Source organism: Corythoichthys intestinalis, chromosome 19, assembly GCF_030265065.1.
Source record: "Corythoichthys intestinalis isolate RoL2023-P3 chromosome 19, ASM3026506v1, whole genome shotgun sequence".
Classification (NCBI taxonomy): domain Eukaryota; kingdom Metazoa; phylum Chordata; class Actinopteri; order Syngnathiformes; family Syngnathidae; genus Corythoichthys; species Corythoichthys intestinalis.
Window position 1 is genome coordinate 32149277 of NC_080413.1, and position 23126 is coordinate 32172402.

A 23126-nucleotide genomic window follows, 5' to 3' on the forward strand; every position below is an offset into this window, starting at 1 on the left:
ATACTGAGTCTACTCAAACCCTCTCAGGCTTTGTTAAACGGTGATTGACACATGTGCAAAGTTTTTCTTTTTATATATATTTTTTGTTTGAAGCAACTTATTTGATTGAATAATAAAAACACAAATGTCCTAGCCAAAATGTGGCCCAAACGCAAAACAACATTACTTCAATGGAAAAATTTGTTTCAATCAAGAAAAATAGTTTTCAAATGCTTTTTTTTGTCTCAAATTTATTTTGCAATCAAAAACAATGTTTTTTATTGAAGTGACTTTTGGGATTAAAAGTATAACTGTATTTTGATTGAAGCAACTTTGTTTTTGATAGAAGTAACTGTTTTTTGATTGAATAATAAAAACACAAATCTACCTCCATCGTTATTGAGAGAGAAAGAAATTAAGAAAGCTTTAAAATTAAAAGCCACCGGGGAGTCTGTTTTTAAAAAAAAAAATTTTAAAATATTTATATTTCATTACATGGACATGCCTCGTAGGGAAAGGAGATTGAGGGATAAAAAAAGGAGTTGGATGAGGCTGCTAAAGGCAGCGGATACCTCATCAGCTGGGTGAATAGCAGACCTGGTAAGAACAGGTTTGCAAGGATAGTCTGGTATTAAATCCAATTATAAACACAATTACAATGTTATTTTTCTATAAGATTTTATGTCATTGCTTTATTAATCATTAGGTGCTAGAGTTGTTAAGTATGGATAATAATGAAATAATAGTTTTGAGAAAACTGTGCTGTTGGTGGCTCAGTGACCATCTGATGTCGTGTGTTCTCAGATGAACAAGTTGAGGAAGGAAGTTTTGATGCAGAGGTTGAAGGAAGAAAAGAGGCAGACTGACTGAGTCACAGCCAGAAAGTGTGGATGACAGTTTTGATTTCTATTCACTGTTGCCCCCTCCCAATTAAAGTATGTCACAGTCGCAGCCAATTATTATCTAAAGCTGGATAAAATTGAAGTTATGTTGTTTTAAGGTGTATTAAATACTTGTTCATGTGCCCCTTTTGATCTATAAGCACCCGCCCCTCCACCGGTCTCTGCACGGCCCTGCTGAAACACAGTGTGGGTCGACAGAGCTCAATATTTTGTTGGGGTGTACAGTGTACTGGAACATATTTCCTCCACACCCTTCTCACCTTTTTAACCCCTGACCCATTTTCATGCCTGATATATATAGAGTCTACCACTAATTGTGCAAGTTCTCCCACTTGAAAATATTAGAGAGGCCTGTAATTGTCAACATGGGTGAACCTCAACCATGAGAGACAGAATGTGGAAAAAAAAACAGAAAATCACATTGTCTGATTTTTAAAGAATTTATTTGCAAATCATGGTGGAACATAAGTATTTGGTCAATACCAAAAGTTCATCTCAATACTTTGTTATGTACCCTTTGTTGGCAATAACAGAGGCCAAACGTTGTCAGTAACTCTTCACAAGCTTTTCACACACTGTTGCTGGTATTTTGGCCAATTCCTCCATGCAGATCTCCTCTAGAGCAGTGATGTTTTGGGGCTGTTGTTGGGCAACATGGACTTTCATCTCCCTCCACAGATTTTCCATGGGGTTGAGATCTGGACACGGCTAGGCCACTCCAGGACCTTGAAATGCTTCTTACGAAGCAACTACTTTGTTGCCCTGGCTGTGTGTTTGGGATCATTGTCATGCTGAAAGACCCAACCACTTCTCATCTTCAATGCCCTTGCTGATGGAAAGAGATTTTCACTCAAAATCTCTCAATACATGACCCCATTCATTCTTTGCTTTACACAGACGGGCCTGGACGTGTACTTGCTTCAGTAGGGGGACACGTCTGGCAGTGCAGGATTTGAGTCCCCAGCGGCGCATTGTGTTACTAATAGTAGCCTTTGTTACTGTGGTCCCAGCTCTCTGTAGGTCATTCACTAGGTCCCCCCGTGTGGTTCTGGGATTTTTGCTCACCGTTCTTGTTATCATTTTGACGCATGGGGTGAGAGCTTGCATGGAGCCCCATATCAAGGGAGATTATCAGTGGTCTTGTATGTATTCCATTTTCTAATAATTGCTCCCAGAGTTGATTTCTTTACACCAAGCGTTTTACCTATTGCAGATTCAGTCTTCCCAGCCTGGTGCAGGTCTACAGTTTTGTCTCTTGTGTCCTTCGACAGCTCTTTGGTCTTGGCCATAGTGGAGTTTGGAGTGTGACTGACTGAGGTTGTGGACAGGTGTCATTTATACCGATAATGAGTTAAAACAGGTGCCATTAATACAGAAAACGAGTGGAGCCTCGTTAGACCTCGTTCGAAGAAGTTAGACCTCTTTGACAGCCAGAAATCTTGCTAGTTTGCAGGTGACCAAATACTTATTTTCCACTCTAATTTGGAAATAAATTCTTTAAAAATCAAACAGTGTGATTACCTGTTTTTTTTCACATTCTGTCTCTCATGGTTGAGGTTTCACATGTTGACAATTACAGGCCTCTCTAATCTTTTCAAGTAGGAGAACTTGCACAATTGCTGGTTGACTAAATACTCATTTGCCCCACTGTATATATTAATAATTAATATTATATTATAATATTAATAAATTGTTTTTAACCACTTTAAATGTGATTAAGATGATAAGTTCTAAACATGTACTGTCCCACCGAATTATTTTTAAACAGGAATAAAGCAGAAAAATGCTTGGCTTTATTAAATGCTTCATTGAGTGAGTTCCCTCAAATCCAAAACTGCTCACTTACACACATTGAGTTGCCACAGCAACTGTTTAACAAGTTAAACACATCCAGCACTTTGAAGCTCATCCGTTTTATTTTTTATTTTCTAATTTAAAAAAAAATCCGCGATTGACTGAGGGTGCGAAGTTTGAAGCGCGAAGTAGCCATCACTGTTCTCCGATGCACCTTATAGTGTGGAAAATACGGTAACTTCAATTGGGACAACTGACTGAAAAAAAAAAATTAAACTCATGCATGAAGGTACGATTGTACTGATTGAAAGGACATCAGTTTGCACATACATCCAAAAGCATATTACATCAAAATAGCAATTTTTGAGTTTCTGAGATTCTGGTTGGACAAGCTAAAAAAAAAAAAAGATCACATAGTGAAGAAACACTCGGGAAGGAAATATGGAACAGATCATGAATTTTAGGTTGAAATGTGTATTTAGAATCTTTCCAAACAACACCAAAAATAGTGTGTGGCTGGCACTGCCCGCTTGTGTGTTTATTTTGTGTGGTGTGCGTATGAAAGAGACATGTTTTCAAGGAACATGAGTGGTCAAGCGTATCCTTCTCCACGCTCCCCCCTAACTGAAGAGCGTTAAGCCCCTCTCCCACCGACTGGCCCACTTACCCGTCTCCCCACCCTCACCTTTCCACCTTCCCCCTGTCGCTTCCCACCCTGCTTCGTCTCTCCCTGCCCCCTCTGCGTCCTACAGTGTCCTGGTCGACGGCAGTCGACAGATCCTGCGGGAGCCCGACTTCACTCAGCTGCTCCTGAGGGACAACCTCGCGCCAGTGGCTAGGAAGTCGCGGGGCACGTCCACGCAAGGCACGTCCACGCACGCCTCCTCCACACACCTGGCCGACCCGGACGAGCCCCACAGCGGAAGCGCCAGTCGGGCGGGCTCGCTTCGCAGCGGACGCTCAGAGTCGAGCGGTTTCCGCGGCAGCCTGCGTCGCTCGCGGGATGGCAGGTTGGTCTCGGCCAATGAAATCTATATCATTTAACTACTGTATATTGAACTATGTGTTGTGATAGTTAGCAAAAGAGGGAAATGGATCTTGAAAACGCCTATTGATGGGACTATCAAGTAGGCCTGTCGCGATAACAAATTTTAGTGTGCGATAATTTATTTCATTAATTATTGCGATATCTGAATTTGAATTTATTGTCATTGTCATCATCATCATCATCATCCTCATCAACATTAAAATCATAGTCACAAGAAAGGAGAGAGAAAAAGAAAGAAGGAAATCATCGCGTATGTTTGTTTATCCAAGGAAGATGAGAATAGACATGACAAAGGAGACGGGAAAAAAGCAGAAGCTTATCGGGACCCGTCCCCCAGATATGCGATATTATTGCACCCCCCCCCCCCCCCCCCCATTAAAAAAAAAAATTACAGTAACACTGTGAGAATACAGTATACAGTGGTACCTCTACATACGAAGTTAATCCGTTCCAGGACCTTGTTTGTAAGTCGAAATGGTCGTATGTCGAGCAGGATTTTCCCATAGGAATACATTATAATTCCATTAATTCGTTCCACAGCCCAAAAACCTTCACTAAATCCTTAAAAAATACTGCTGGTACTATTACAAATGGCAATTACACATAGCAAAACAAATAAATTATAAATCAAAATCGGAATAATAATAATAATAATAATAATTCCTGTATTAATGTAACGAATCGGGTTCTAATGTGGCGGACGTTTTCTGCTGACCCTGAACGCACTGCGGGGCTGACGTGCCAGAGACAGACCGGTGAGCTTGAGTTTCACTTTCACTTTGAATGTTTGCGGCAGACAGAAGGTGTTTTTGTTTTGAATAAGTTGTGAAATAAATGATGAAAACGTGGCGAAGTTGGCGATTTCTCTGGAGATGTTACCACAATAAGAATTGTCAGCTTAACTTATAAAGACTGGCGAACGATGGTCGGAGGAGGACCGTGGAGATGTATTGTTGAGCCATTTCACGGATGCCCACCCTACGCTCATATTTTTCTGTCATTTGCGTCTTCATTTAGAAGGTAAGCGTCAACTTTTTCCTTGTTTCACCACCTGTACCAACCTTTTCTGAAACCAGTGTTGATTTGTCACACAAGAAAATCCGCCGTGCATTCGTCTGCGGTGCTGCCATTGTCGTCGTATTTCGAGCATGTCGTCGGATGTAGAAACAAATGGCGAGTCAAATTTTACGTCGGATGTCGAAAAGTTCGTGTGTCGAAGCAATCGTATGTAGAGGTACCACTGTATATTAATAGATCATGTACACCCATTTAAACGCAATAAATGTTTACTCTTAAATTCAAAAATACTTTTTAGGAAATCACAACTAAAAAAAAAAAAAATAGACCATGCCTCTTTGAAGTAAAAGACAACAATATTAATACTGCACAGAAACACAGAAGAAATCAAATGTGTTTTTTAAGAAAAATAAAATTCCACTTAATGATTTAAGCATCTAGGCAAATGAAAACGTTTCCCCTCATAGCTTCTGCTATGGCGTTACATGTGTAATACAGTGGTACCTCTACATACGAAGTTAATTCGTTCCAGGAGCTTGTTTGTAAGTTGAAATGGTCGTATGTCGAGCAGGATTTTCCCATAAGAATACATTATAATTCCAATAATTCGTTCCACAGCCCAAAAACCCACACTACATCCTTAATAAATACCGCTGTTACTATTGCAAATAGCAAAACAAATAAAATATGAATAAAAATCAGAATAACAATAATATAATAATAGCAATAATAACAATAATACAGTACAGTACCTGTAATAATGTAACAAATCGGCTTCTAATGTGGCGGACTTTTTTGCTGTACCTGAACGCACCGCGGGGCTGACGGTGAGCAGGAGAGCGCTATTTTACTTTCTGTTTCGATCCTGGCGTCAACAGCAGTGGAGACTCGGCGAGTTGATGGAATAAATGATTTGAAACCTGACGAAGCTGGCGATTTCTTAGGCGATGTTACCACAATAAGAACTGTCACCTTAACTTATAAAGACTGGCGAACGGAGGGGGACCGTCGGCTGAGATCGGCATTCTACGACCCAGTTCATGGATGCACACACCATGCTTATATTTTGCTATCATTCACATCTTCATTTCAATGGTAAGCGTCACCTTTTCTTTTTTTTCTCTACCTGCACTAAACTTAAACTGCACTAAACTAAAAACAGAACTAAAATGCATTTTGAGTAGTTGGTAACAAGGAAGCCGAACTTTTAACAGCACGTCAGCCGCACGCGCGCATGCGAGGCGATGAATCGCAGCGGGAAAATTATCGCCTTCATTTTTATCTACCGTGCGATAAATGGAATTATTGCATATTGCGACAGGCTTACTATCAAGTGACCTCCAATCCATTTCTATACTGTATGTATGTATGTTTTTGTGTATAATTTATATGTAGGGTAGGCATACCTGCCAACCCTTACAAATATTGACGTATGCCCTTAGAAATTGGTGACTAATCTTACAACGTTTTATATAGCATGCAATATGAAACAAGAAAAACTTACATTTTAAAATAATATGAATTTATTGGTAATATTTTCACTTCCAGTTTAACCTGATGCAATCAAAGAACAATATCTTCAGCTACATCATGATTACTAAAATTTAACAGTGACTTTTGCTATAATTGTATGTACAGTGCCCCCCATAATTATTGGCACCCCTGAAAAAGATGTGTTTTTTAGCTTCTAATAATTTTTTTTATTCAAATAATATGGGACCTTAATGGAAAAAAAAGAGAAAAATCCAATCTTCAATACAAGTGCATTTGTTCAGTGGGGAAAAAAATCCCACATAAAGGAAAAAAATATGACATCAAATAATGTGTGTCACAATTATTAGCACCCCTGGTGTTAATACTTTGTACAACCCCATTTTGCCAACAAAACAAGGTCTGGGGACTGAGATGGCAATGGGAGGAGCTTGATTTTGTGTCTGGTGAACCATTTCTGTGTAAATTTGGCCATATGTTTAGGGTCATTGTCTTGCTGAAAAGACCTAGTGACGACCCATCTTCAGCTTTCGGGTAGAGGGCAACAGATTTTGATTTAAAATGTCCTGGTATTTCAAAAAATTCATGATGCCATGCATCCTAACAAGGTTCCCAGGGCCTTTGGAAGCGAAACAGCCCCACAGCATCACTGACCCACCCCCATACTTCACAGTGGGTATGAGGTGCTTTTCAGCATGCGCATCTTTCGTGGCACGCCAGACCCACTTAGTGTTTGTTGCTAAAAAGCTAAATCTTGGTCTCATCTGACCAAAGCACACGGTCCCAGTTGAAGCCTGGGACCGTGTGTTTTTTTGTGTCTGGTCCCCAGACCTTGTTTTGTTGGCAAAAGGGGGTTGTACAAAGTATTTACACCAGGGGTGCTAATAATTGTGACACACATTATTTGATGTCAAATATTTTTTTCTTTCTGTGGGATTTTTTCCCCACTGAATGAATGCACTTCTATTGAAGGTTGGATTTTTCTCTTTTTTTCCATTAAGGTCCCATATTATTTCATTTAAAAAAATTATTAGAAGCTAAAAAAACACATCTTTTTCAGGGGTGCCAATAATTATGGAGGGCATTGTATATGCATGTGATATCTAGGCGTAGATTTAGGCTGTCGGCTACAGTCGGGAAATATTGGCGCCACCTAGCCTAGCATCGCGTTTGCTACAGCGTCACAACAAACACTCTCCGTGTCTGACTTTTCTCGCGTCATTCAACCAATGTAACGCATAGTAACGCACATTGTCTCGTTGGCAAAACAGTGACAAAATCCGAACGGAGAAAAAAAAAACGTAATGTACGAAAAACGCACAGATTTTGAACGTACGGCGTACACATTTAAAAATCAGTGTTCACTTGTACAAATTACGCCAAAACCGTACAACCTGACAGGTATGCGAAAAACAATGGTGCGTTTCTGTGTGCATTTATTCAACTAAAATGCTTCAGCGTAAACATAACATATGCACTGATAAACATGAGCACGCAATGGCCGGCTACTCGGGCCGCCCCCCTTATCTGTGATTGGCTAGAAATTGCCTTCATTCGCTCCTCAGATTGGTTGAATTGAATGACAACAGATCAAGATAGGGTGAATAGAGGGTCCGTCCTCTCCGTATGTGTGTTTTTGTGGAAGTTTAAAAAAAAAAAAAAAAAAAAAATTAAACAGTACAGTCTAATCGAGCTAAGGCGGGCACAGAAGTCTCTCTGGGCGGCCCTGGCCCCCTAATGCCCGCCCATGCCGCCGGGTCTGCAACAGAGCCTTTCTGAGAAGTCTACTGCTTTAAAATGGCGGCTGTTTACCAGCGCCTCCGAGTCTGTCATTTCGCATGTAGTTCTATATGCATGTGATATCTAGGCGTAGATTGTAGGCTGTCGGCTACTGTCAGGAAATACTGGAGCTACCTAGCTTAGCATCGCGTTTGCTACAGCGTCACAACACTCTTCTCTCTCCGTGTCTCTGACTTTTCTCGCGTCATTCAACCAACGGAACGCATAGTAACGCACATTGTCTCGTTGCCGAAACGGTGACAAAATCCGAATGGAGAAAAAAAAAAAAACTAGAGATGTCCCGATCACGTCCGATCACGTCATTTTCAAAGTATCGGAATTGGCAAAAAAATATCGGCCATGCCTTTTTTTAATACAGTATATATATATTTTCTAATTAAATCATTTTCTAATTGTATTTAACATTACAAACATAATATGTTACACTCATCCAGAGTATTTAGTTTAGGCCTAAAGTAGGGTTATCTAATTTATCCCGATAACGGCGGTAATTAATTTTTAAAAAATGTATCACGTTAAAATATTTAACGCAGTTAACGCATGCGCTGCACGACCCACTCACGCATTGTCGCGCTCAATCTGTAATGGCGTCGTTTTACCTATATAGAGAGATAAAAGGCAGCGTATAATGAGTAGAGTGAAATTTGGCAGCCTTTGGAGCCTTTTTTTAATTGGCTAAAGCCTTACAATCCCTCTCCCTACGCTTAGAAATATCATGGAAAGCAAGGTAGCAATTGAGCTTTTTCTTAACACCTTATGTTATTTCCCAACGCAGAGAAGATATATCAATTGGTAGCACTACGCACAGTCATGGTTGCTAAAGGCGTGTTACATCCACCCATCATGCATTTGGGCATGGCTAGAGTATCATTTACTGAAAGCTGAAATACACTAGATGGCAATATTTAGTCACAATATACAAAGTCAAAAGTCTTTCTATCCGTGGATCCCTCTCACAGAAAGAATTTTAATAATGTAAATGCCATCTTGAGGATTTATTGTCATAATAAACAAATACAGTACTTATGTACTGTATGTTGAATGTATATATTCGTCCGAGTTTTATTCATTTTTTTTCTTAATGCATTGCCAAAATGTATATGATCGGGAATGATTGGAATTGAATCGGGAGCACAAAAAAAAGCAATATCGGGAGCAAAAATACATGATCGGAACAACCCTTAAAAAAAAAAAAAAAAAAAAAACGCACAGATTTTGAATGTACGGCGTACACATTTAAAAATCAGTGCTTACTTGTACAAATTACCCCGAAACTGTACAACTTGACAGGTATGCACATGTCTACTCCAGACTTATTATTTTTGGAGTCAGAAGTACATTTACTCAGAAACTACATTTTCATTTTGTATACAGATTATTTAAAATTTGATGATTTGGATTTAAAATGTTGAATGACCCTTTATATCCTCCAACAGATACACGGCCTCCAGCTTCCGAGCCTCCGACGAGCGCGGACCCTACGGCAGCACGCCCCATCTAGACGACCTGTTCCGGACGAGAAACTCGAGCCTGTCGCGCCACGGCTCCGCGCACCCGCTGGACGGCCAGTCGCGCCACGACAGCCTCAGGGACCTAAGCTGCGTTCCGCCGGGGATCCCGGCAAACGGCATCCGCATGATGCCGGAAGAAGACGTGGCGTGAAGAAATGTCGCGGACGTGAGACGGATTGACGCCAGTCGCCTATTTCCAAAACTGATTTTTGCCAAACTACTACATGGCGCCGAGACTCACCGGCTACTTTTGGATGGTTTTATTGCACCTTTGGAGCTCACTTAACTAGTTGGCCTTTCTTGTGTTGAACAGCAGGGTGGACCGAATCCTATTTCCTCGCTGACTTCACATTTTGCCACACAGGCTTGCTAAAATTTGAACGTTTTCATGCTCGTCAAAGACTTTTTAAACCATATGTGTGTTCCAAAAAGCAATGGAGTTGGGACTATCAGGGCTGAGAATCCAAACTTCTGCCTTACCGCCTGAAAAGCAACACGACAGGCGTGATTTTTTAAATTGTTTTTCAAGGTTTAAAAGTGATTGCGATAAATGAATGGACCGTACGATGTGGAATCTTGGTAAATCAGGCTCGAAATGGTCATTTGTCATATTTGAATAGTGAATTGTTGCCTGTACTTGTTAGACCAGGGGTGGGCAAAATATTATCTGCTGGCCACATGCAGCCTGTTTGGGTATTGATTTAACCAACTGTGCATTTAAAAGTCTCAATCGAGAAAAAAAAAGCATTTCCCCCCTACTTTGTAATAGTTTATATCATTTAGTTTGGTTCTCTTAAAAAAAATATTACCAAAATACGATAGTTAATGAAAGGGTCCACTATAAATTACTACCATAATTTTCGGACTATAAGCCGCGCTGCATTGCAAAAACACACCTCCTTAAAACTAGTCAAATTCCCTTGTTTTCTGTGTAAATCTACTAGAAATGAGAAATTATCTTCCAATGCTTCAAGTAAATTTAACTCAGATTTCTTGACGTAAGAAAAATAGCAAGCTGAAAATAAGCGTAACAGACTTATTTGATGCAATACATTTGTATATTTAATCTTACAAAAGCTTTGAAATATCAGAAATGTTCTTAAATCAAGAATATTATTTAAACATTAACATTTACTTAAGTGGGTTCTTGAAAACTGCGCCCAAAGTGAAGATATGTGAATTCTGTGTTTGTGGCGCCATCATGTGAACACTGATAAATGAAGATGTAACTGTGAAAACATCATTGACTGCAACAAACTTTGTCCCTACGTCACACACGAGACCAATGTTTACATTAGTAAATTAGGTGCTTTTCTGCTTCCATTTCTTTACAAACTCTTGCAGCGGTTCATATTGAAGAACACATGCAAAGGATGATTATTTTTCACGCATTGTTATGAATGTACTTAAAAAATTAATGAAGGCAGTTGGGTGTGGAAGTTTTAATTTTTCTACAAACGTGCTGGTGTGGACGTAATTTTTTCCCCCCGACGTATCAGGGCAGGAACCTCGGAATTTCTCTGCATTCTAAAAAAAAATCTGCTAGGCATAGACATGGCGTTAGGTAGCTTATAGAGCCACGAAATATGGAAGACTTGCTAGAATTGGTCCAAGCTGAATCTATACTCATTGACACCAGCTGTTACAAGATGACAACCAATGACAATAAAATTCTGTTCGATGAGTGAGCATCGGCTACTACAGACGTTCCGCGCCGCCAACTTCTTTCTTCAGAAATTGCAGAGCAAGTTACAAGTAGAGCAGTTACAGAACACACATATATCATACAACATAGCAGGGATATGACACAATGCAGAGGTCACGTGCAGGGATTTTTTTGTACGAAAAAAAGAACTACCAGTCATGGCTGGAGAAAAGGGGTGGGAGTCAGTGATAGACTGGAGGAGGGGAGGCTGTGTGTGAGTATGTATGCACAAGTGTATCAGTATTTGTGCGTGTCTGTAGACAAAATAAGGGAAGAGAATCAAGGGCAAGAGATAGGGCCATCTGCGCGGTTCTCCCCAGGAGAAGGGAGTGGTGGGATAAGGGTGTTGGGGAAAGGCAAAGGAAAATTATAATCGAATTAAGCCGAATAAGTAATGTAATATGTCCAAATACAGTTCAGTTGGTCTTCAGTCAAATTCGTGCTCCTTACGTAGGTGAGACCTCAGGTCCGTTAAGTCATTGCCAATAGTCGCCGTCTGCCTCGACAGTTCCGCCACCTGGCGCCAGGTAGCATCCCCTTTTCTCCATCCTTCCTCGGACCGAACCGTGAGTCCACCGAGCCAGGTCTCGATCAGAGCCTCGACGCGGTCCTCCAATGCTTTGATTCGTGGTCAATTTGTTGATTTCCTTGAAAGCTGCCGTCTTGGAAACTTTCCGGTAAAGCAGGGCACCTCATAAGCCAAGCAGAAGGAACCCCGCGACCGTCACCCCAAATATCCTCGATATCTTTCACAGGTAGGACAGTAAGACACGCTGGCTTCCAGTGATCCAATGAATCTCGCAAGTATCCAACGGCGAAGGTACCATCTGGGCAAGACGACTCTACTGGTGCACCATGTATTGTTGAAGAAATCTTGTCAATTGCGCTGGGAGACCAACTAATCATTTTCGTATGAGACCAGCAACAGTTCATCCAGAGAATACAAAAAAAGCAGACGGACTAGACTGACGAAGATGGCAGCAGCAGGAGGAGCAGGGAGGAAACACGTCCGCCCCCGTCGAAGGCAGGAAGAAGAAACCCTAGAACGGATAATGGCCTTAAAAGTGTAACAAGTTAGACTATACGGCACGCCAGCTACTCTAATCTGCCTCTTATCCTTGCAAGAACTTACACGGATAAGTTAGCCGGCTAATATTACCCGTCGCTTAACTAGTAGACTTAGACTAGTGTGTCCGTACAACAATCAGATACTAAGGAAAGGACTTCATGCCATTTTTAGTGCGGCTTGACGGCATCATACGCAATGGAGGCAGACGATCACGACGTGGCATTCCTGCTCTTTTCTTTTCCACACATTTTTTTTACCTTCAAACTACGTCGCAATAATATGCTTCAGTTCCGTGCCCATTTGTGGTCCTCCCATTGTGGATGGTGCGGAGATGAGCGTTTTCTTACAGAGCTCGTCTCCGATCAGCCAGCTACTCCAAACTCTATGCCAATCGAACGTGAGTATATAAAAATGCGTTTAGGAAAATTAAACCCCGAAAAGTGACCTGCGTGGCACCCCCAGTCAAAAGGGCGCGCGATCAGTTTTTTTCCATGGCATTTCCACCCTGTCAAAACAGTTGCTACTTCCAGGATCACCACTGTTATGCACAAGCACTCCAGGTTGCGGCTTCCAGGAAATATACGCAGCGCCACACCATATATTATTATTTTCCAAATGCTGAGAGCGCAACTGAGCATCGATTGTAACATCCCAAATAACGATGTCAAGCTTTCATCGTTTTTTTAAGATTTATTTCAATCACAACTCAGCGTCTGTGCATAAATCCGAGCGTGCTTTCCCTTCCACATGATGCGTTCAGTTGTGTTCATGAAAAAAAGTGATCACAAAACGGAGTTCCTGACCCCTGGTCTAGAGGGTGTACAGTGGTATGAAAAAGTGTCAAAGTTTTGGAATTTCTTACATTTCTGCATAAAATCACCATCAAATGTGATCAGATCTTTGTCAAAACACAGATGTAAAAACAGTGTCTGCTTTAACTAAAACCACCCAAACATTTATAGGTTTTCATATTTTAATGAGGATAGCATGCAAACAATGACAGAAGGGAGAAAAATAAGTGAATCCTCTGCCTAAGGAAAGCGCAACTGAAACCAATTTTTACCCAAAAACTTAAGTCAGGTGTGTGCCCAATCATTGATGATTGGTTTAACCCTGCCCACTATAAAACACACACCTGGTAAGAATTGTCTTGATGATAAGCATTTTCAAATGTGCATCATGGCTCGGTCAAAAGAGCTGTCTGAAGACATGGGATAAAGGATTGTTGATTTGTTTAAAGCTGGGGAAACCATCTCTAAAAGTCTGAATGTTCATGATTTGACAGTCAAAGAAGTTGTCTACAAATGGAGAGAGTTTGGCACTGTTGCTCCTCTCCCAAGGAGTGGCCATCCACCAAAGATGAAGCCAAGAGTTCAACGCAGAATATTCAGAGGTTAAAAAAGAACCCTAGAATGTCTGCTAAAGACTTAGAGAAATGACTGGCACAGTCAAGTATATCTGTGCACACATCAACTATATGTAAAACAAAACAAAAACATTGTTGCTTGTTTAATGTTTGCAAAAAAAAAAAGGGGGGGGGGCACAAAATATTGAATGTGATGGTTCACCTATTTTTCTCCGTTCTGTCATTGTTTGCATACTATCCTCATTAAAATATGAAAACCTATAATTGTTTGGGTGGTTTTAGTCTGTGTGATTTTGACAAAGATCTGATCACATTTGATGGCAATTTTATGCAGAAATGTGAGGAATTCCAAAAGGTTCAGATACCTTTTTTATACCACTGTAGCGATGACGTAACATTTGAGGCTGCTCCTTTCTACGCATGTTAGTTTTTTTTGTAAATGCAGGCGTACCATTCAGGAGCGTGAGGGGTGGGCCTTAAACACACCTTAAATGTAAGCGCAGACAAGTATAAAAATAGTCGGCAAAATACCATGGAGAAACTTTTCGATCCTAGTGTAGATGTAGCCTTAGAAAGTTCATTTTGGTTTTGAATAAGGTCGTCGTTGCATAGCTCAGTAGCGCCTGTTTTTGTGGGACCCTCTTCAATAGGGGTTTTTTCACCTAGGTGTGCGAATGTATTTCTAATCTCATGATATACAAAAACCTGTCAGCTATGCCCACAACACAAAAGAGGTGAGTTTCAAGCACGTTAGTTTCTCATGGGGTGATGAGAGGGGGACAATCTGCCATCACCCCGAGCTGTGTGACGTCCGAGTCGCGCCAAATTGCGAGGGCCCATTCGGTTCATCTCAATTTACACTGCTGCCCAAAGGTATTGGCACCCCTGCAATTCTGTCAGATAATGCTCAATTTCTCCCAGAAAATGATTGCGATTATAAATGCTTTGGTAGTAATATCTTCATTTATTTTGCTTGCAACGAACAAACACAAAAGAGAATGGTGTAAAATATATATATTTTTTCAAACTCCAAAAATGGGCTGGACAAAAGTATTGGCACCCTCAGCCTAATACTTGTTAGCACAACCTTTAGACATATTAACTGCGAACAACCACTTCTGGTAACCATCAATGAGTTTCTGCTGGAATTCTAGACCATTCTTCTTTGGAGACTTGAAGGGTGCATTCTCCAAACTGCCACTTTCAGATCTCTCCACAGGTGTTCTATGGGATTCAGGTCTGGACTCATTGCTGGCCACTTTAGAAGTCTCCAGCGTTTTCTTTTAAACCATTTTGTAGTGCTTATTGAAGTGTGTTTTGGGTCATGTCCTGCTGAAAGACCCATGACCTCTGAGGGACCCCCAACTTTCTCACACTGGGCCCTACAATAAGCTGCAAAATTTGTTGGTAGTTTTCAGACTTCATAATGCCATGCACAGGTCAAGCAGTCCAGTGCCAGAGGTAGCAAAGCAACCCCAAAACATCAGGGAACCTCTGCCATGTTTGACTGTGGGGACCGTGTTCTTTTCTTTGAAGGCCTCGTTTTTTTTTCCCCCTGTAAACTCTTTGTTGATGCCTTTTCCCAAAAAGCTCTACTTTTGTCTCATCTGACAAGAGAACCTTCTTCCAAGATGTTTTTGGCTTTCTCAGGTAAGTTTTGGCAAACTCCAGCCTGGCTTTTTTATGTCCGTGGGTCAGAAGTGGGGTATTCCTGGGTATCCTACTATAGAGTCCCTTTTCATTCAGATGCCAACGGATAGTACGGGTTGATACTGTTGTATATCCACCATCTGCACAATCTTTTGTTGAAATCTCTCGTCAGTTTTTCTTTTCCGTCCACATCTCGGCAGGTTAGCCACAGTACCATGGGCTTTACACTTATTGATGACACTGCGCACGGTAGACACAGGAACATTCAGGTCTTTGGAGAATGACTTGTAGCCTTGAGATTGCTCATGCTTCCTCACAATGTTCCTTCTCAAGTCCTCAGACAGTTCTTTGGTGTTATTTCTTCATGTTCAATTTGGTAGACAGGACAGAGGTTGAGTCAACTTTAATCCATTTTAACTGGCTGCAAGTGTGATTTAGTTATTGCCACCACCTGTTATGTGCCACAGGTAAGTAAAAGGTTAATTACACAAATTAGAGAAGCATCACATGATTTTTCAAAGGGTGCCAATACTTTTGTCCGGCCCATTTTTTTGGAGTTTTGTGTAAAATGACAATGATTTAAAAATTTTTTTTTCAATTCTTTTTTTTTCATTGCAACTAAAACACATGAAGATATTACTACCAAAAAATGTGCAATTGCAATCATTTTCTGGGAGAAATTGAGCATTATCTGACAGAATTGCTTTTGGCCAGCACTGTTATTTCTTGCAGATTTACACTGAAAACAAGCAAATTTAACTAGTTTTAAGGAGGTGCCATTTTGCTGAGTGCAATGAAGGGCTTGTTTCCAAACGACATAAATGAAAATAAAATGGTAGACCCTACTACTACACGAAATCAGTATAAATTCACAAAAAAGAAACCATAAAAACTGTCATGTGGCCTTTTAAGCAAAAAATTGTGCCCACTCCTTCTGTTAGACCATTATTTTGGCTGAAAACTGCATAGATTCAACATTCTGTAAATATGTGATTTATAAAAAGTTTCTAAATAAATGCCCAAAAATACACACAAAGAATTTGTAACAGCACTCCGCTTTATTGAAATACATCGGAGTCAGGTTAATATGAGTCGTCCACGGAAGCGTGGCAGCCAGTTCCATACATTTTGTTTTGACCTTACACCTTAAATATTTTTTGTGCAAAAAGAATCTACATCACCTGTAGTGGGTTATCCTCAGAAAAAAACGCCCAAACCGTTAACAAAAAAAAAAAAAAAAAGCAAATCCAAAAAAAAAAAAACAAAAATGATTACATCTATAACATGCAAAACTGTACAAAAATCTTACAAAGCAAACCTAAAAAAAAACAACCGTAGCGTATTATGATATGAAATAGCAAAAAATATATATATAGGTGTCGTAAGATAAGACCTCACTGAAATGCAAAGGCAATTTTTCCGATTTTTCCACCGTCGTTATATTGCTTCCGACCTTTTTCCTGAGTTAAATCTCTCTTTTCATCGTTTTGATTTGATCTGTACAACACGGGCTCCCGGATAATACATTCCACATGCCGAGAGCTCGGGAGGGGCGTGAATCGGAATTAGTTTATAGCTAGTAGACGTCCAATCCGTTTGAAGTGGGAGGGTGGCAGCGAATGAACGTTCGTTCATTCGCTGCCACCCTCCCACTACAAACGGATTGGACGTCTATGGCTGTCAGTAGCAGCCAATTGCCAGGCAATGAGTTAAATTTGGGGCATTTCACATCATTCCAGTTGATTTTCAGTCACTTCCTTTTCCTTTTGGGGGATTTACGGGTCGATACGGTATATCGATTCTTGCTGGTAGCATATCGCTAACCTTTGGGGCTAGTTTTTTGTTATACAACCCCTAGCAAAAAGTATGGAATCACCAGTCTCGGACGAGCACTCACTCAGACATTATGTAGAACAAAGTCAGATAAAAAGCTTGAAAAAGCAATGGATTAGTTCAAAAGTGCAACTCTTTGGCATTCAGAAAGACTAAAAGAAATTTTTTTAAAAAAATTGTGGTGGTCTGAAAATGTTACTTTTATAGAGCAAGTGCAGGGAAATAGATGTAGAATCACTCCATTCTGAAGAAAAAAGTCAGCAGTTGACTCATTTGCTCCCTAAAATGTATGAATATGTTCTATTTTTAATTGTTTCAGTGTCCCAAAAACGTAATTATGCGCCTTTTACGTTTAAAAAAAAAAAATTTTTTTTTTTTTTTTACAAGAGGCATCTCTAGGTTCTAATGCAACTTAGCTACAATGCACAATGCTCAAAACCCACTTTAAAGCAATAAAACTGGCCACTGGAGGGCACTAGCGCCTCATTAGTAAGGTTCATTAGGTAAGAACTCATCTAGGATCAAGAAAGGAAGTGAAGAAAAACAGTCAGGAAACGGAAGTTGGAGGAACCTTCTGAAGAAGGAAGCGTGAGAAAAATGTGGAGAACGATGGAAAACAAAAGGCAAATGACATTGGAGGAGTGTTTTTGGAAAGAAAACGACACAAACGTCAAAGAAAGATTCAAAAAAATCTATCTTGATGATACAAACGGTGATGAGGGAAAAGTTTACTACGTCTGCCGAGACAGCCACGGCTACAACAGCGTCATTTCTCACTTCAATAGTTTAGTTATGTGTAAATAAATGGTTACTTTGCCATCAAAAGCTCTATTTGTCTTGTTGTTTATGTCGTTTTGTAGAAGGAAAACATTATTCAGATGTTTGGGATGACACAAAAGCAAAAAATAGCTGTTAAAGTCAAAGTTATGTTTGAAATGTATGCTTTTACAAAAAGCTCAATTTCTGTTTTTTCATCAGAAATTGGAAAATTGCTCAAACTAAGCTATTTTCTAATGCTGATTTCTGAAGAATGGAAAAAGACTTACTTTTTTTTCCTGCTGAAAGAAGAGAGTCTAATATTTCTTTATATAGCAATAGAACAGAATTTTCTGTGGGCCTTGCAAAATCAGGCAAAATCCAGTAAAACGGCCGGGAGCGAAGGGGGTTGCTCCTGTGAAAATGGCTGGGAGTGAATGAGTTAAAGTGGCGTCGTAATGGTTTATTTTGAAAGTGTTTGCATTTACTTTTATTGATGAGGGTGGATACACTGCCCTGTGGTCTGCCTGTTTTCACATGGCTGAATCCAACTGCTCCCTGTTAAGTCCAACGTAAGCTAGGTTTTTGTTTGAGCTAATGTTTTTAATGCATTCTTAACTCATTTGCTCCCCAAAACATATAAATATGTTCTATTTTTTAATTGTTTCAGTGTCCTGAAGACTTATTTATACATGTTTTGTTTTTTAAAAAAATTTTTTTAAACAAGAGACATCAGTGGGTTCTGATTCAATTTAGCTCCAAAGCACAAAGCTGAAAATCCACTTTAAAGCAATAAAACTGGCCACTGGAGGGCAGTAGCGCATTTGGTAAGACCCGATTCAACGGCAACGAACGGCCGGGGGCGCTGGCGGAAGACGACTGAATGGCGTCCAGGATGCCAGGCGGCGGACGACCAAGCAGAACGACCGAGACCACCAGTGCAGCGGACGATGCCGTTGAGTCCGTGCTGCTGGCTGAGCAGGCCCCGCAGAGACTCAAAAAAATCCATCTTTATGAGACAGCTGGCGATGAGGGAAAATTTCAAAAACAGCGTCATCTCTCAGTCAGTTATGTGTAAATCAATTATTACGTTGCTATCAAAAGCTCTATTTGTATTGTTATGTTATTTTGTAAAAGGAAAACATTCAGATGTTTGGGATGTAATTAAAGCAAAAAAACAGCTGTGTTAAAGTCAAAGTTATGTTTGAAACGAATGCTTTCACAAAAAGCTAAATGTCTCTGTTTTTTCATCAGAAAAAAAGGTTGACTCGCACTTGGTATGAGGGAATACAACAGACCAATAGGCTGCGTGGTCTCCAATTTTGACCTGTTTAGAAAACATGCTGTCAAAATTAGAAGAATTTTGAATGGGAATTTGCTAAATTTTTAGCTTGCTAGCTTAGATATGTTGGTTTTCAATTTGAAAAAAAAAGCTTGATTATCTAATTCCAAAGGGTTAGGTGAATCCACATTTGAAACTTGTGGGGTTCGGTACCTGGAGTAAGATTAAGAACCACTGAGTTAGGCGTACTGGTAGACCGAGGAAGACATCCAAATTTCATGACAAACAACTAGGGGCATATGTCTTGAAAACAAATGATGTACAACAAGACAAATGAAGAAATGAGAGGAAGCTGGAGTCAAGGTATGTGATAGAACTGTGCAAAATCGCCAAAATGAAATGGGATTTTCATACAGGAAAGCTGAAAGGAAACCATCATTGACACTTAAACAGAAAAGAACAAGACTGCAATGCGCTAAGGAGAGGCAATTGTGGACTGTGAATGACTGGATGAAGGCTATTTTCAGTGATGAGTCAAGAATCTGCATTGGACAAGGTGATGATGCTGGAACTTTTGTTTGGTGCCATTCCAGTGAGATTTACAAAGATGACTGCCTAAAGAAAACATCAAAATTGATCAGTCCTTGATGATATGGGGCTGCATGTCAAGCAAAGGCACTGGAGAGATGGCTGTGGATAAATCTTCAATAAATGCACAAGTTTACATTGAAATTTTAGACAGCTTTCTTATCCCTTCAATTGAAAATATATTTGTCATTTTCCAAGATGACAATGCATCATGCCACAGAGCTAAAACTGTTAAAGCATTCCTTGGAGAAAGACTCATCCAGTCAATGCCATGGCCTGCAAATAGTCCAGATCTCAACCCTATTGAAAACATGCGGTGGAAATTGAAAAAAAATGGTCCACAGCAAGGCTCCGACCTACAAGGATGATCTGGCAACTGCAACCAAAGAGAGTTGGCACCAAATTGATGAAGAATACTCATCAAGTCCATGCCTCAGAGACTGCAAGCTGTCATAAAAGCCAGAGGTGGTGCAACTAAACACTAGAGATGTGTTTTTATTGTTATTTCTTTGTTTGTTTCTCATGATTCCATATATTTTTCCTCAGAATGGATTGATTCTATATTTATTTCCCTGCACTTTTGCTATAAAAGTAAGATTTATTGACCTCCACAATGTTTTTTATTCATTTCTTTTAGTGTTTCGGAATGGTAAAGAGTTGCACTTTTGAACTAATTTATTATTTTTTCAAGCCTTTTATCAGAGTTTGTTGTACATAATAAAATATCTGAGTGGGCGCTCAGCCGAGACTGGTGATTCCAAACTTTTTGCAAGGGGTTGTATTGTCACACCCCTATTTGCGAGTAGGTATTTTTATACAAAAAAAGCATTGTTTTCTTTATGTTGGGGAGGTGAAATGATCCAAACATTCAATACAAGCATCGACTGTAACAAAAGTCAATAAAAAGCCCAAATATTCTTTTTTTTTTTTTTTGTTCAGAATGTAGATTGAAATCAGTACTCGGAGCTCGCTCTAACTTGCACACGTTCGACGCAACTTAATGTCTATGCTTGTGTGTGTGTTCATCACTCAAATGAAAATCCAAATGGGGAGGAGGCGAACAACAGAACAACACAAGTCCATCAATAAAACAAAAATTTTAAAAAATGAATTCCGTCCGTGCGAATAAAACCCCCAAATCACTCGAGAATAAAAGGAAAATAAAAGTCGATTTTCCCCGTGTAGTTCTCTATAGTATTTCCTTATCATATATTACTCTCTACTTTGAACTTATGTACATTATTGTGGCGCTGGGAAGACGACGTCCTTTATTTTGGAGGGAAAACGGACAATAAAGTCGCCGCACTTTTAGTGGGAAGTTTAGTGTTAGCAAAGTTTGCAGCTCGGTTGTAGTGGTGGAAGACGAGGCGTGGGGTGCACGCAAACCTAATGGTTCTACTCTAAGATTGATAAATAAATTAAAATATTGCCCCCTAAAACGCAAAAGGCTTGTATGTACAAATACAATTTTTTTTTCTTTCCGTCTTTGCATCTGAATGAGGCGGGGGAGCGCGAGTTGGTGCGAAAAAGAAGGAAGCCTTTAAAAAAAACACCTGTGGGGGCTGTAAAGAGGTACAGTTGTGTGGGCACAGAAAAGGGTGGAGGGGGAAGACCAATCCTGTGCTCATGTGTCCCAGCCCGGGCGCTCAGTGCTCTCCAGGGACAAGGACTTGGTCTTGTGAGGGGACGCCGGGCTGGGGGGGCTGCTGAAGGTTGAGCTGTTAGAGGCCGTCGAGTGGCGGGGGGAGTCGGAGTCCTGCCAGCACAAAGAAAAACAAACGTAATGTAAGTTCACAAGTGGAAAAAAAGCCTGCCTAACTGAATGCACGTGGAAGGTGGTCCTCACGAATGAAGGCAGGAAATGGAGCAATAGTGTATTTGCGCCAACCTTGTTACTGAAACCTGATCATTGGAACTTACAGGTCGCATCAACATACACCATTTCATATGAAACCAAGGGCGTAGGTTTGCATTGGGACGGTACGGATAGAACACTACCAACTTTTCAGGATGCTCAAATTGTCCCCACCAACTTTTAAGCAATCTTATTTGCATTATATAATGACTTCGGTTATACAGTCCCTGACAAAATTCTGGTCGCTTATCCATTTTGTAGAAACAATTGCTAATAACCTGACTTTGAATTATTCAATTGGTTTCAGAAATGGCTCATATGAAAGTTAAGACCCTCCCAAATGATGTTGAATGTACAAAAATATTTGTTTCACTGAAAAAAGATTTATCATTTAATGAAGACAAAAAGGTCAAATTTTGGCAAGACAAAAGTTTTGTCGCCTATAGAAAGTAGTGTGAAGATTGAACAAAAAATGTACTTTAAATACATAAATGTTACGTAACATAAGCGAATTAAGTAGTGGTGCTGTGAGATCCAAATTTAATATTTTGTATGACTTCCATGGGCTTCGGGAAGGATTCATACAATTTATTGATAAAGTCATCAAGAACATCAAAGAAAGCAGTCTTGCATGCCTCCCAGAGTTCATCAACATTCTTGGGTTTCGTCATCCATGCTTCCTCTTTCATCCTGCCCCAGACATGCTCAATGATGTTCATGTCTGGTGACTGGGCTGGCCATTCCTGGAGGATCTTGATCTTCTTTGCCTTGAGGAACTTTGGGGTAGAGATTGAAGTATGTGATGGAGCATACTGCATCCTGCTGCAGAAAGTGTCCCTTTTTATGGTTAGGAATGTAAGAGGCAGACAAAATTTGTTGATATTTCAGACTATTTATGCTGCCTTCCACACTGCAGATCTCTCGCACACCCCCATACTGGATGTAACCCCAGACCATGATTTTGCCACCACCAAACTCTACTGTTTTCTGAGTGAATCTCGGATCCATGCGGGATCCAGTAGGTCTCCTGCAATATTTGTGGCGACTGTGGTGTAATTCAATGGAAGATTCATCTGAAAAATCCACCTTTTGCCACTTTTCCAGCATCCATCCTTTTGACAGGCTGTGGACCTTGGGAAATGCCACACGGTTTTTTAATTGTCTGCACCCTGAGAGATCTGCAGGGTAGAAGACAACATAAATAGTCTGAAATATCAACAAATCTTAGCTGCCTCTTACATTCCTAACCATAAAAAGGGACAAATTCTGCAGCAGGATGGTGCTCCATCGCATACTTCAATCAAGATCCTCCAGGACTGGCCAGCCCAGTCACCAGACATGAACATCATTGAGTATGTCTGGGGTAGGATGAAAGAGGAAGTATGGAAGACGAAACCCAAGAATGTTGATGAACTCTGGGAGGCATGCAAGACTGCTTTCTTTGATGTTCCTGATGACTTCATCAATAAATTGTATGAAT

General features: G+C 40.2%; 2 protein-coding genes across 6 annotated transcripts in view; one reads left to right on the top strand and one right to left on the bottom strand.

Annotated features, from left to right (window-relative positions):
* Nucleotides 1–13868, top strand: part of fzd3a (frizzled class receptor 3a) — a 64937-nt gene extending 51069 nt beyond the window's left edge. Inside the window, exons 8-9 of the mRNA XM_057822571.1 lie at nucleotides 3428–3685; nucleotides 9468–13868. Coding sequence (XP_057678554.1) covers nucleotides 3428–3685; nucleotides 9468–9693 — 484 coding nt within the window. The 3' untranslated portion in view covers nucleotides 9694–13868. The remainder of the gene's footprint in view (nucleotides 1–3427; nucleotides 3686–9467) is intronic.
* Nucleotides 13869–16977: 3109 nt separating this feature from the next.
* cdc42bpab (CDC42 binding protein kinase alpha (DMPK-like) b) overlaps nucleotides 16978–23126 on the bottom strand; it is a 175554-nt gene continuing 169405 nt past the window's right edge. For all 5 annotated transcript variants that reach the window (XM_057822569.1, XM_057822570.1, XM_057822567.1 and 2 more), the window contains one exon: nucleotides 16978–21547. In XM_057822569.1, coding sequence (XP_057678552.1) covers nucleotides 21416–21547 — 132 coding nt within the window. In that variant the 3' untranslated portion in view covers nucleotides 16978–21415. The remainder of the gene's footprint in view (nucleotides 21548–23126) is intronic.